At 40.5% G+C, this 14682-nt stretch overlaps 1 protein-coding gene across 3 annotated transcripts in view; it reads right to left on the bottom strand.

Annotated features, from left to right (window-relative positions):
* The window catches only part of LOC132983696 (mannosyl-oligosaccharide 1,2-alpha-mannosidase IC), a 213985-nt gene that overhangs the window by 71353 nt on the left and 127950 nt on the right, over positions 1-14682 (bottom strand). For all 3 annotated transcript variants that reach the window (XM_061050126.1, XM_061050125.1, XM_061050123.1), the window contains one exon: positions 458-538. In XM_061050126.1, coding sequence (XP_060906109.1) covers positions 458-538 — 81 coding nt within the window. The remainder of the gene's footprint in view (positions 1-457; positions 539-14682) is intronic.

Below are 14682 nucleotides of genomic sequence, written 5' to 3'. Positions count from 1 at the left end.
TCTTCAGGAAACATTTGCTTCCTGCATCGATAACTTTTTTCCCTTATTTCAAGCAGTTCAGGTCTTATTTTTTGCTTGTAATATCTTGAAAAAATACTTTATGGACATGTCAGGTAAATGTTTCTTATAAGTGCAATTTGACATGTTTGACTAATTAGACAAATACTCTTGGTAAGATTTGAGTCTTTGCAGTGTATCTAGTGTAAATAGCTGAAATTTAAAATGATCAACCTTGCGTGTGCTGTGTGTGCAAGTCATGTTATGGTCAGAAAACTAACAGCGAGGGATCTGAGTTCTATGGTGACACACCACAACACACCCACTGACGGAAGAACACACATGCAGTCACTCTCACAGTCCCCACTTGTTCATCATTCACACTGCAGGCCTGGTTGGGGATAAAGGAAGCAGCAGATCTCAGCAGAGCACGGGAATAACAGACATCTATTAATCTTACCTCCTCTCCTGTCAGGTAGTACGCCGACAGCAAGCCGCCGACGTAACGGATGTTCACCTCGAAGAGCGATGCCTCCCCGTTCTGTCGAAGCGAGAGAGGGAAAGAGAGAGAGAGAGAGAGAGAGAGAGAGAGAGAGAGAGATCAAATCATTAAATGTCATATTCAGCCGAGGTCTCAGTCAGCGAAAAAGCAGCGCACAGGAGTTTATGGAAAACAATAATACACTGCAGTCATCATAAACACTTTTCATTACTTAGTTTGTAGTTTCTCTGCGTAAATGTATTTTATAACTGGGAGAGCAGGTAGATAAAGAATACTTTTAAGACTCCAGAGGCGTAAAACAGCTCCTATGTACAGAGAAATACTGTGTTCCACATTAAACACTGTAAGATGTGACATTCCCTGCAAACATGGGAACAATAAACACATTTATTTTGATGTTACAAAAGAAAACCCGTGATGCAACACATTTAAAGGACCAAAAGTAACCTAACAGTGGCAAAGGATGAGCTACATTGTGGTTGGAGACAATGCATTGCATAAAACTGATGCATTTGTTTATTCAGGATGATTTTCAGTCCACTCACAGAAGTTGGGTTATTGGTGGTTTGAGGCAGTTTGCATGAACTCCTATAAAAGTCATTTTGGGTGCATGGAAAATTATATTGTCCACTGTCGTCCTCAGAGGGAAAAACACAAGTGCAGAAACAGTTCTGTATACAGGAGCAGTGACTGAACGCTGCAAACCTTTCTGCTTTCTTTACACAAGAAGCAGCGGTGATGAATAACACCTCTGATTACACCTGAGGAGAGGGCAGGGGAAAAAAACCCTGCCTCTCTTAAGAGAAATGCCTTTGCATGGTGTTGTGCTGATTAGATAGCCATCATATTTTTGGGTCTACAGAAGGTACTTTAGAAAAGCATGGACAAGGTTTCTAATCTTAGGTCAGCCTACAAAAGGTGCTGATTGGAAATGTCCAATCAAAGAGCATCACCTGAGCTACGTATTTAAATGTGTGATTTGGATGGTGACTTCAGAGTGTGAAATCAGACTTTGGAAAGATTTTATTTTTGACATATGACCGTGTTGTCTGAAGTCAATCACTCAGTTTCTTCTCTGGTGGAGAATCGTATCACAGTTGATACATCATCATCACTTTTAATCACCTCACATGACAGAGGGTGAATATTTGGAACCATGTGTGTCCTTTGGTGGCATAGCTTTACTTTAACTTTGAGACAGCAACTTAAACGTCAACCTGCCATACTCAACAGACCTTTGTTGGCAAATGATTATGATCTTAATATGCGTTTCTTATTATGGCTCTTATAAGGAAAAAGTAAGAGAAAGCATATTTAGATCAAAATGAATGTTCAACAACTTCCTACCTTATTATTTATAAGCAGTAATTATGAGGGAAAACTCTTGGTTAATGACCTATCAGCTACAGATTATGGTCATGTAGAGTAAGGTACAAATAAGCGTAGCAGTAGGCACTAATATTTGACAGAAATAATCTCACTTGCTAAGCAGGTGGATGGAGAGATCGAGTTGTAGGCAGTACAGAGGAAAAAACCTTCTGTGGGAAGTCAAGATTTTCAGTATTTGGCAAATCAATTAATTAATCAGTAAAAACATGTACAAAATATATGTACTGATTAAGAGCCCTTCCTTAAAGATATATTTATTGTGCTTTTAGAAACATTCCAGTAATTGATGTTTTCTTCCTGCAGCTTGGAGCAGCTATGGAAGAGCTTCCATGCTAAGTTTCTGTTTACCAACATTCAATTTGTTCGGCCTACTTCTTTTCCTAATTGAACATGAAATAAGAGGTAACGCTGCATATGTCTCAAAATGCCGCCATAATTATTGACTTACTTTAGCAGAAGGTTGAAGCAGACTGGTATTCATTGACTTGGAGAAGGAAATTGCTATCTCAAGTGTGGATGATAAGGAAACTGTAATTGGGTGCAAGAGAGGGCAATTAGCTCCCCTCTGAGGAATAGAGAGGGGGACTCACTGACATCTGTTCACTGGTATCACTTATCTCCATATACACTCTTATTTATATTTTAAACACTTTCTGTGTTCACTTTATTTAACATCAATCAATACTTGGCATCATTAATTATGAACAGGGTCTGCCTTTTTCATCTACACAGAAAATGCTGCCAACATAAAGACGTTTGGAGTTTTACAAACATTTTGGAAACAAACACAATTTGACAATCTTGATACTTAAAGGACCGATTTGTCATTTTGGAAAACTCTTCTTCCACTAACTGGCTTACAGCTGGATATATAACTCCTCTCTCTCCTGTTTGTTTGTTACATATGAAGCGACTGCTAACCTCTTGCAAATGTTTTCCAATGTGGTTTTCATGCTACAAATGGCAATAAACTGAAGTGAACTGAACAGAAGGTTAGCTTAGCATAGCACTTATACATTTTTCCCTTTTTGATCAAATGAACGAGATATACTTTGCAATATATTTTGGGGCTTTTTATGACTTTATTAGAGAGACATGTCAGTGGATAGATTAGAAAAGACGGGGAGAGAGTGGGGAATGATATGCCAGCAGCCACAGGTCGGATTCGAACCCAGGGCGGCCCACCTTGAGGATAACACCCGCCCCGTGTGTAGAGGTTGTGGTTCGTTTATATGGATTTTATATATATTTATATAAGTTTTGACAGAGCCCATCCAGCTTTTTCTCCTGTTTCCATTCTATAAAGCTGAGCTGACTTAGCTAGGCTAAGCTAATTATCTGCAGATTCTGTTCAGAAAAAGTATCAGAATCAGCTTTATTGGCCAAATATTTGCACGCATACACAGAATTTCACTCTGGTTTAACATACTCTATGGGGCGCTGATGGCCTAGTGTAGGTGTACGACGATTATTCCTCCAAGGGGGCGGCAAAGGTTCAAGTCGGGCTTGTGGCTCCTTTCCTGCATTTCATTCCCCACTCCCTCTCCCTCTCCCAATTCCTTACTCTTTCCACTCTCCTATCCAAATAAAGACAAAGGGACAAAATTCAATGAAATAAAAGAGTACTGTTTACATATTTACTTCATGTACTATAAATTGCTAAACCTATTCTCAAGTAACATTTGTTTTGAAAGCAAACTAGACGACACAAAAAAGTCAAATTATTGTCGTTGACATCAGTTTGATGTTAATGAGACGATAACAGCAGAGCGTTTATACAACCACGGTGTTGGCTTTGGTCCTGAAGTCAGCACCACTGCTGACATTTCTTGAGACAAAGCACAGACTCCTCTGGCAGGGCGGTGAGCTGTGATGTCCTGCCAACCCTGAAATGAGCAGCCCATTCAGTAATGGCACTACGATGGCAGCTATTAGAGGTAGAGTAGCTATTTATCACCAGTGATGGTGGCACTCAGCAGGACAGGTATAAGGTGCAGAGAGGGAGGGCGAGGCACGCTGACAAAGCTTCAGCCAATCACACTTTTACGTCCCACTGTGGTCTAAAAAAAAAAAAAAAGATCACACGGCAAGCTTTGTTTGAAATGCTCATTAATACCAGTGCTGTATTTGAAATTACAACAACATGAAGTCTGATATAACACAAGGCTGCAGGCAGTCGTTCTATGAAGAGGGGCTTTGTTGATGTTTTATTTGAATCTGATGTATTTTTTAGTAACAACTAAAACATTGTTTGGGTGAAATTGGGGCAGCTGCTTGGATTTTGCATCTCTATTAAATCAACTCAAAAAGAAAGCCCTGTGGCTCGAACAAAGCAGACAAAACAATACAGCCTAAACTCATACTGACATAAATCAATTCAATCATCACATCATATGTGAGACATCAAGATGGAAGATTAAAAACAATGTCAAAGGCTGTTTTTGATAGGGATGAGTAGAAATTTTGCATGTTTTTTTAAACTGCAGAAGGGGATGTTGAAATGTTTATTGGATTTTATTCTGCTTCTGTCTGACTGAAAAAAATATTTCACATGGACTCAAAATAATCTAAATAAAAGCCTGATCAGAATAGAAATGATTCATGTAAACACGTCAATAGGAAGAGACTGATCTGATCCGAATCACGCCGCAAGAAATCTAATTATGAACGAGAGGGGTGGAGCGTTGATTGGATAAATATCCATGTACTGAAATTATTCTTACTGGACTCTAAAGGTCCTGTAGACCGGCATTCTCCCCCTGTGTATTGATTTTAGGGCAATTATGTACGGCTGAGCTTGCAGAGAAGAAGAAACAAGTAAGAAAAGATCAAATAAAACAATTTCAAAGTCACAGACAGGAGAGAATGAAATCTCTCTCCCACAGCGAGGGGTAGAGCGGAGGAGCAACATCTGGAGGCGTGCAGCGACAGTTGTGTTTGTTTACAACACAGGGCGGAATTAATCTGCACGGCCACTCATGCGAGTTTACCAGAAACTAGACCTAAATTTATTGGGTAAATATCCACAGAGCGGGGCTTGAGTTCTGCTTAAACTGGCTCTCTAAACTTTACAGACAAACAGCCATTGACAGAAAACATGTCTGACTACCTCATGTGCCAAAGAGCACAGATCAATTTCACAAGTTAGAGCACATTTTTAATGTTTCTTAACAGGAAGAATCTGTCATTTAGCGCAGAATAGACCGGCAGGACAGCTCTGTGCATGTTAAAATGTTAATTCATGGTTTACATTTTTTTTAATTAATGAGTGTAATGACTCATTGGGCACATCGCTGTCGTACCTTGTGGATGATCTGCTTCAGCAGCCCTGTGCGATGTTGCTGACAGTATTTGATGCTGCTTTCTCTGTTGATCAGTATTCATCAGCAGTATTCATCATGGCTGAGATTGTCGTCGGACTCAGCCCAGATTTTCCCGGGACATGAGCCTCATTGGCATGGTCCGCCTTACCACTGTGAGCCAAGGAGCTGAGTCGCCCAGCGGCATGTCCGGCTCTGACGCTAAATGTAATGATTCACTGCTAATAAAGAGGCATTATTGTCATTGGGCAGATGTCTGGAGGCATCGCCGCCGTCCAGGTTTGCACCGACTCCCACTTCTCAAAGCCAAATTAGACTGATGTGATGGAGAAAAAAAGAGCAGATGAGCCACGGATAAAAATTAAGCAGCTGATTGCCTCCCCTAGCAGAGCTGGTGATTCACACATAGTGATTTAACTTAACGTCGTTAATTAACATGGAGAAATCATGAAAGCGACCAATTAGATCCAGATACTCTAATCTCTGCCAGTCAAGCAAGCTGCGCTCTCAAAGCCGCTGCCGCTCAGTCTTCCAAGGCTCCTCTTCTCCACCCAGCTACTCTCCCGACAGCGAGCTGTGGATGCTTTCATCAAACATTTAAAAAAATTAATTATGGTCTTGATGAGTGTCCAAGCTCTGAGAGCAGTCTCCAACATTAGCGTTAATGACTGCTAACCTCTGGAGCATGCCATACAGCCCTCCTAGATGGAGAAGGAGCTCTCAACGTCACGCCAATTAAGAAAAACAAAACAGAAGGACTCAGGAAAGATAAGGAACACAGCTGAATTATACGCTGCGTTACACTGGCCTCTCACTAAAAAGTGAGTGATGAGGACATTATCTTGTGAAACGATTTGATAAGACTTTTAAATAAAGTGGCATAAAACAAACTTCTAAATGCTTTGACACATGAAATAGTTTTCAGACAATTGCACAACCTGTTGTTCGTTGTTTTCACTCCCATATGAACACTTTGGATGATAAACTTGAACCACGCATACTAGGTAGTCAGAAAGTTCATAATCATAATAATCATCAGAAGATACCCAGAACTTTGTCGTCATGGTAACAAACACACAATCGATAAAAAAAGATGGCGATAACCCAAAAGATAAAGTTAAACATTTGGAGCTCCTCCCTACTAATTGGCTGCTTTGTAGGTCATAGACTCCGCCTCCTCCATGTTAACAGATGGGAAGAAAATCTAAATACGTCATGTGACCTTTTCCTGAAACATTGTGTCTGTCTTTAAGTTAAATCTTATGGTGCTTACTTAAGTTCAAGAGTTCATTTTTTCGGAGAGGTTTAATATAATTGAGTTATTTGAAACTCTTTGTAGGGGTATAATGCAGTGATTGACAGCTCTGTGGCAAATACGACTCCTGCTGCAATCCTTACCAGATTAGCAGAGCAGAGCAAGAACAGCCAGCGGGAACGTGAGGGAAACTCACACAACTTTCCATAACTGCTTCAAACAGACATAACAATCTGTTCTGTACCGACCTGAGGGATCTTTGCCGTTTTGGAAAAGTTAAACGTGTGTTCTGTTTTTTTTTTTGGTTAAATATGTGTTTTGGTGAGACGTCAAAACTGCAGCAGAGTCTTGACTGCACACACTCTGACTATAAAAGGACATAAACAGATCAAGATGTCCAGTGCCCGAGGGCGACATCATGGCTTCACTTTTAGTAGAACGGGAAAAAGGTGGAGAAATGTCATCAACCTTTATCCTCCTCCTGTGAGTCCTCCGTTTGTTTTAACCAGCCGACCCACACTTGTATCTGACGTTTTCAGCTCTTACTGTACCATCATCTCACTTCCTCCAGTGTGTCACTCCTGTCATAAACAATACATCCACTAGGTGTCCTCGCCCCTTGGTTTAAATAAATAATAATTTGATCAAAAATGCGGGATCTTGATTTGTCCTGAAACATCCAGCACTACTTTGGGTGCAGACAAAGCAAAGAAAATCAATGTTGGTAACTCTCTTAAATAATTTGGAGTTGGCGCGACTGTGACCTAGTGGTTAGCCCCATGTACGGAGGCTGTTGTCCTTAAAGTGGGCGGCCCAGGTTCAAATCCAGCCTGTGGCTCCTTTCCCCCACTCTCTCTCTCTCCCCCTTGTTTTTTTACTTTATCCACTCTCCTGTCTCTTAAATACTGAATTTTTCCGACAAAATTAAATCTGTGCTCTTGATAAAAACTAAGATTGGCCATTATTTGGGGATAGAACACTTGAAGATTCTGATCTAATGAGGTCAATGACGGGTTTTTTAAGACATCTATTACAGAGAGACGCCAGACAGAAAGATCAGCATGTTCCAAGCGACGGATGTTCCCGTTGCAGGGCTTTTTCTTTGAAACCTAATTACAGACAATATAAATGATTAAACTTATCAAAAAGATATTGCCTCCGGAGAGAAACTCCTTTTCATTTTTCCGTAACGATCAAAACATCAGAGCGTCGTCGTGTCTGTTTTTCTAAAGCCTTTGTTCGAGGCGTTAATTCAACATATAAAGCCACTGATTCTGATTTATCACGTAGCATTTCAACTGACAGATATTAGACAGTTCATCCTTAACAGCCTTTGTACATAAAGTCCTTTTTTTCTTTTTTACTAGACTGCCCTACTCTTGTTATGTTCCCATGATGCATCTCTTCAAGCTGGGGGAAGATGCTTTAGTGAAAACCTATTCCCATCTCAGGCCAATAAAGCCTGATTAAATGGTCCACGCAGGGAGGCAGGAAGATAAACTAGCAGCTAATGGTTTGAATCTCATCAAGTTTGATTTATATTTGACTTCTTCAAACTCTTATCTTTAAAAATCTGCTAATTAATCAATGAAAAAAAAGGCTTCCTTAAAGATGGTGAAATAGATAGAACAGAGAATGTATTTCATATCATAAACATCTCCACTAAAAGCTGTGAGCTGTAAATTAACAGCAGCTGAATTATTAATTAAATGCGACACGGTGAGGAATTATAACTGAATTACAACCCAGCACATCACCACTAGATCTATTCATTTGGCATCCTCTGGATTCAAGAGAACATTAATTTAACTGAATAGGGGCGCGACCGATATGGAACTTTTGGGGCCGATACCGATATATCAGCCGATATCAGATACAGATAAACACACTAATAGTGTTGATCCCTCCAAATGCAGTCATTAAACAACTGTGGAAAAGATACACAGTGTAAGGAATACAAGATGGTCACTCAACTGGAAAGTAGCTGCGCATGTACGTGCATCACCGCTTGACACTCTGGAGAGTGATAATGCGTGTTGTAATTCGTATAGCGCACTCTGCTGGTCACAGCCAGAGAGACAACTGCAACTGAAATTAATTGCTATTTGACTGGTGAATAAATCTAGTAATATCGGCGCATATCAGGGATAAAATTAGCCTATGCCAATAGTCACTTGACTAATATCGGCCGACATTATCTGATTAATCGGTCGGGCTTTTATCTGAATCTCTCTGTTTTTGGCCCTCATCTTCCTCTTTTTTCATGCTCCCTGTATACATCTGTACACACAAATACGTATACAAACACTCACACTATCAAAAGAGCAGCATCCTGTGTACAGGTCTCTGCTCTCTCCAGGGGAGAAGCAGCAGCTCCCCGCCGACTCCTCTCTGATCATTTTCGGCTCTCTTGGGACTTTGCTACGCTCTCTTCCTCTCCGCTGCGATTATTCAACCTGTTTTCAGTCCATCCTCCTTCTGCCTGATTCTCTGTGTGTGTCTGTCTCTCATCATATACCGCCCACTGTATTTGGCCTTGCTGACTGTGGCGCATCCTTCACTTTGTCTCAGCGCGGCAGGAGGCTGCTTTGCCGCAGACGAAGAGAGAAGAAGAAAAAAAAACGTGGGCACTGCAGCTGCCTAATGTTCCGCCGTGTGTTCATGTTGATAGATTAAACGCCCAGTTATGTAGATGAGGTCATTAACAGGGCTAATTAATGCCGCGATTATAAACATCAATATACTTGTCTTCATTGCACTTCAGTGGTATTAGAATGAAACACAAGCCTTAATGGCTTATAGCTGCTTTATGGTAAATCAGTTTTTGGTTGATTTACCATTTCTGTTGTCAGATGCAACTCACAGTTTTTTTTATTCATAAACTTTGTTGTAGACTTTTTTTCAAACAAGTTAGCTAACCAGTTTTTGCTTATAAACTGCCTAAAGGTGGTGAACAGTCGAAACTTTTTTTTAAAGATTTATTTAGGGTTCAGGGTTTTATACCTTTATTCTTGAGACAGGACAGTGGACAGAGACAGAAACTGGGTAAAGAGACAGTGCTGGGAAGGACATGCAGGAAATGAAGTCACCGGTGGAACCCGGGCTGCCCGCTCTCAAGGGCCAAGCCTCTGCACAAGGGGCACACACCAACCACTAGGCCACCGGCGCACCCATAAACTACATATGCTCCAAGACTACTGGAGTCGAGCTGACATACTTAAACTCCCACCGGTTAAACTGCAAATAGTAAAAGTGAATCTTACCACAGTGACATGACCTGGCTCCTCATGTTGAGATGATGTCATGTCTGAATGCTGGTACTGACTGTGTTTATCTGTACGTTTGTTTCTCTTTGTTTATTATCATTATTTAATTTCCCTCCTCGGATAAATAAAGTTGTCTGATGTGAGAAATGTCCATTAAAATAATATTTTTTTGGCAGTAACATAAAACATATACAGGCAGCAAACACTCACATTTAAGAAGCAATAAGATGCAAAAATGTGCAATTTGTGCTGCAAGATTACAAAAAATATCCGGCACATTTTCTGCCACTGGACAAATAGTTTTAGCACCTATGTCTTAAGAGAGCACATTTCAAAAGGTTCCAAAGTGCTGCAAAAGCTCAAAGGATTAAAAAAAAAGGTCAGAAAATAAACACAATAAAGTTATGTGGTGAGCATGTTTGAACAGTTACCTTTTCACATCCCTCAGACAAACAACAAACACTGCATGCATTTAATCAAAGCATCCAGTTAATGTTTTTTCTCTGTCCAACTGAGGAATTCAAGTCCAATATTGACTCTGCTTAAAGCGGTATTTTGTGCTCCAACTCCTGTTAGAAGCATCAGGATCTTGAGCCTGTTAGGTATTCAATAGTTAGGCGCTACAGTATCTGCTGTTCTGAGCTGTGCAGAAGTGTTCAATAGATATATATTGAAGACAGCCATTGAAGTTGAAGGTAAAACATTGAGCTAAAAGTCAAAAATGCTCTGAGAAACTTAATCCAAAGTCTGGTCATGCAATGAATCTCTGCAGGTAAATTCCTACTATAAAGTAAGGCGGCTTTTACTCTTTCACTTTGCCAAAACACTTAAATGAGCCGCTGTCTATGTAACTGCTCAAGTAAACAAACAACTTTCTAGGCCTCTTTACATCAACAAACAAAGTCCTTCATTGAGATTCACTTCTAAATGTCTGCAGAAACTAAAATGCCCTCAATCTGTAATTTGTCTCCGCATCATAGTAGCTCATAGCAGAGTCTTGTGTCAGCATGAGTCTGAGCCAAATTAGTCTACAGGGATAAAACGATGTGAGTGATGTAAAACACGGAGGCAAATATCCGTAACGATGAAGCACCCACGCAGAGTGTCCTTTTGCCCCTCGCATCCCGACAGAATGTCAGCTCAGCTTGACCTCGGCTCGAGGGCACGGCATCTTCACTGAAGCATCTCCCGGCACCGTAAATGACGCTGTGTCCCCCCCCTCACTCAAATGCCTGCATGACTGGGAGCGAGCTGGGTCTCATTAAGTGCAGGCAGGAGGTCATTAGGGGTCAAAAAACAGCGCTGTACATGTAAACAACAACCTTGCTGCAGGTCTTAATCATGAGAAATGATGCCATTTGATGTTTTCTTTAAACATGACTGGGAATCTGTTAAAAACCAACTAATTTACAACTCTCAAACACAGGATTATTTAGAAGCTTTAAAGTGTCTGCAAACATGACACTTTCGACGAGAAGATTTATACCAAAGTTATTGACGTTAACGATTTTCAAAAAAATATATATATTTTCATTAACATTAGCAATATGCAACTCTGACACCTAGTGTTTAAAATAGGTACTGCAGTCCAAAATCAAATCATTGGAGAGAGCTGTCTTGCCCCGCCCGCCTCCTCACTAGAGCTGATTGGCATGCAGGTTATCATGTGGCGGACACTGAAGCTTCAGTGTTTAGCCAGCTCTGCATCGGTCTGTACATCTTTCTGCATTCTAAGCGCTCTTCATTTTTCAAAATCATCTCCATCAATCCTAGTTTTACCACATTTCTGCTTGTGGAGATTTGATTGTTTGTTTCCAAAACTAACTGAAATAAAATGAAATAAAAGTGAAAATGAAAATGTACGTTTTCGCCACAAGCATTCTGCACACAGCCTATCCTTTTGACTTATCTCAGGCACGTCAGTTTATATTTTGAATGATCTTCCTGACTGCAGCAGTTCAATATTTTAAGTGATTTTTTTCGAAAGAAGTTGCTTAATATCTTTCTTTTAACAATTTACAATACTGAGACAAAAAAAAAACTAACACTAAAACTAATAAAAATGATTTAGGAATCAAAAAGAAGGATTTTTTATTTATTTTTTGCCTCAGGACACATCCTGGTCTGGGCCACACACGCCCCACCCTTGTCATGTCTCTGCACCCCCAGGGGGTCGTGCCCCATAGTTTGAGAAACACTGCACTTTGGATAGATACAACATAATATACACAACATCATATACCAGTTACTACATTGCTGATAAATATTTTAAGTAATTATTAAATTAACTCAAATGAATCACTTCGCTGGTTTGCTATTCGCACACTGAACCTTTTCATTGAAAGGCCAAACACTGAATATATAAAAATTTAAAAAAATGGATCCAAGATACAAAAAAACACCCATCATGGAGATAAGTCAAATATTCTGAATGTTTGGTTGCTCAGAGTATTTACAACCTCTCCATGAACTGTAAATCTGCCCGAGGCGTATGCAAATGCAAATTTTTAGCTTGGTAGAAATACTTTTTGTCTTTGGCAATTATGCAAGATATATTTTACCAATCCATTTCTCCCCGTCTCCAGCTGTGATATTCTCGTGTCGTGGTGCTCTACACATGCTTTACTGTTCGGTACTTTGTCGAGATGCTGCCGGCAATCTTGGAGACGATTTGATGTAGCTCCTCTACAGAGTCTATACTCTCTCGACAAACTTTCACTTTCTGTGTGAAAGGAGTGAGTCTTGTTGTGAGGAAGTCTGTAAACAATCTGTCTCTCTGAGCTCGTTCAGGCCTCTGGGTGCAGCTTCCTTTTTAGGTGGAACAGATTAACAGCAACAACAATAAGCAATAAATCTGCACTCATTCTACCAGAAAGTTAATTACATCTGGATTATAACATCACTGATATAAATACACTTCAGCTATTTTCAATCTAAACTTTTCATCTTGCTGCACGATTCATTAGGGTGCGATGGGATTGAAGCCTCCAGCTAAAGCAGATTCTGTACTGTATGCACCTCAAACAGTGTTATCCAGGGAGGGATTGTTTCTTTTGTTTTTTCTTGTGAGATGAGCAGGAAGATATCTGATTCTGACAGGATGCAACTTTTGCAACTTCTGCTGCTTTCTGACGCTGAAACCGTGTGCACCCCGCTGTGCCTTGCTTCACATTTAAGGGCTGACAGGCAAACAGCAGGGCACCACAACACCGAACGAGGCCAAAAATAACCAAAAGACAAACAGGTACAAATCATCATGACATGCTTACAGTGACAATGCTGACGTGATGCTAAAGCTGATGATCTTCACATGGTGCAGAGTCACCATCCTAGCTCAGACTGATAGCATGGTATGTAACACGTGTAAATGTGTGTGTGTGTGTGTGTGTGTGTGTGTGTGTATTTGCGTGAGCGTGCCAATGCAGTAGCTCATGTCTTTAGCATGTTATAACGTTAGCTAATTAGCCTACAAGGTAAGGGGTGAGTGATGGTGCTCGTTTTGCAGATATTTCATCTGTTTGTCGTTAAAACATAAATCTGGAAAACTCTGTAAAAAAAATAGTCCGGCCCACTCAGGGTCTCATTTGAATAAACCTGGCCCCTGTGAGTGTCAGACCCTTGATTTAAAGTAAAAGTGAGACCAGAGGAAGGTTCACATGAAATGTTCATTTGCAAAAACAAATAAAAGCCATCCTGAAAAACAGAGCCCTGAAGAGTTTTGATCAGCACTTTAAACAGAGCCGTTATGCGATGCTGACTGTGGACCAAAGACAAAAGAAGAAGACGCCTCTTAGCAGCGGGAGCAAAGAGTTTTTAATGCACCTGTATGAAAACACATACATTTCACGTCCCTGTCAGACGCCTTCACCTCTCTGACAGAAAGCTTCAGAAATAAAGGCGAGGTCGGTCCACTCTCACTTTGCCGTGTCATTGTGAAGAACTCTATTCAGAGACTCTTTTTATCACAAACACCATTCTGCACTCTCAGGTTTGAAAGAAAAAAACGGGGAAAAAAAACCTAAATGAACAAGCCAGCTCACCATGACAGAACACAGCTCCTTTCTCCAGTCTCTCCCAAAGACACCCATGAGACTTCACACTCACTGAAGCCTCACCTGAGAGGAAGAATTATAAGCCTGATTGTGCTAATTATCCAGTCACTCGGCAGTCCTGGCTCGGCTCTGGAGGCTTTCACTGTGGTTCACCGGGAGTTATTACCCGAGCAGGTTGCTAGTTAGGCTAAAGAGGCTGCACAGGAACCATTAACTAACACACAGGAGAGCCCTTTAGTCTATAAACAGGAACAATTGTGAAATTGAAATAGATGAGATTTCACCGAGAAAGATGTGCACATTTAAGCTTCTGTGAAAACTGCTCAGGGTGAAAACACTGCACATTATCCCCAAAGGAAAGTGTGACAGTACATTTTCTGAAAAGCTGTTAGTGTCACTTAAGGTTGTGGAAAAAAAAAAGCCAGCAGGGTGAAACCTCATGGCCCACTAACACGTACATAAATACACGGTCAGATTACTTCTTCTCTTTACTGTTACCTGCAGGCTAAACCATTTTTATGTGCCGCCAAGTTGAAAACACTTGACACATTAAACATGCATTGTTTATGAGCTGTTCCGTGTCGCTGCAGCTTCAAAAAGCCACATAACGTTTAAGAAACATCATCGAGAACAGTAACTCAGAGTTGATTCTTTTGAAGACGTCCAATATTCACATCTCTCATTTAGTCCGACAACAGTCCAACACCCACAAAATATGCTGTTCGATGTTTATTATGTACAGGTCTTATATTACTGCTGATTTTAAAAACTATACTGTACATAGGTTTTGTTAAACTGTACCTACGTTTCGGTTGTTATTCCTGCACGGGTTAGGTACACTTTCTCGGTATAGATCTAATTTTGAATTGTACGGGTTTAATGTTTATCTATGTAGGGGTTT

Source organism: Labrus mixtus, chromosome 11 (assembly GCF_963584025.1).
Source record: "Labrus mixtus chromosome 11, fLabMix1.1, whole genome shotgun sequence".
NCBI classification, from domain to species: domain Eukaryota; kingdom Metazoa; phylum Chordata; class Actinopteri; order Labriformes; family Labridae; genus Labrus; species Labrus mixtus.
Note: the sequence above shows the minus strand (reverse complement) of the source record. Positions and strands in the feature narration are given on the sequence as shown.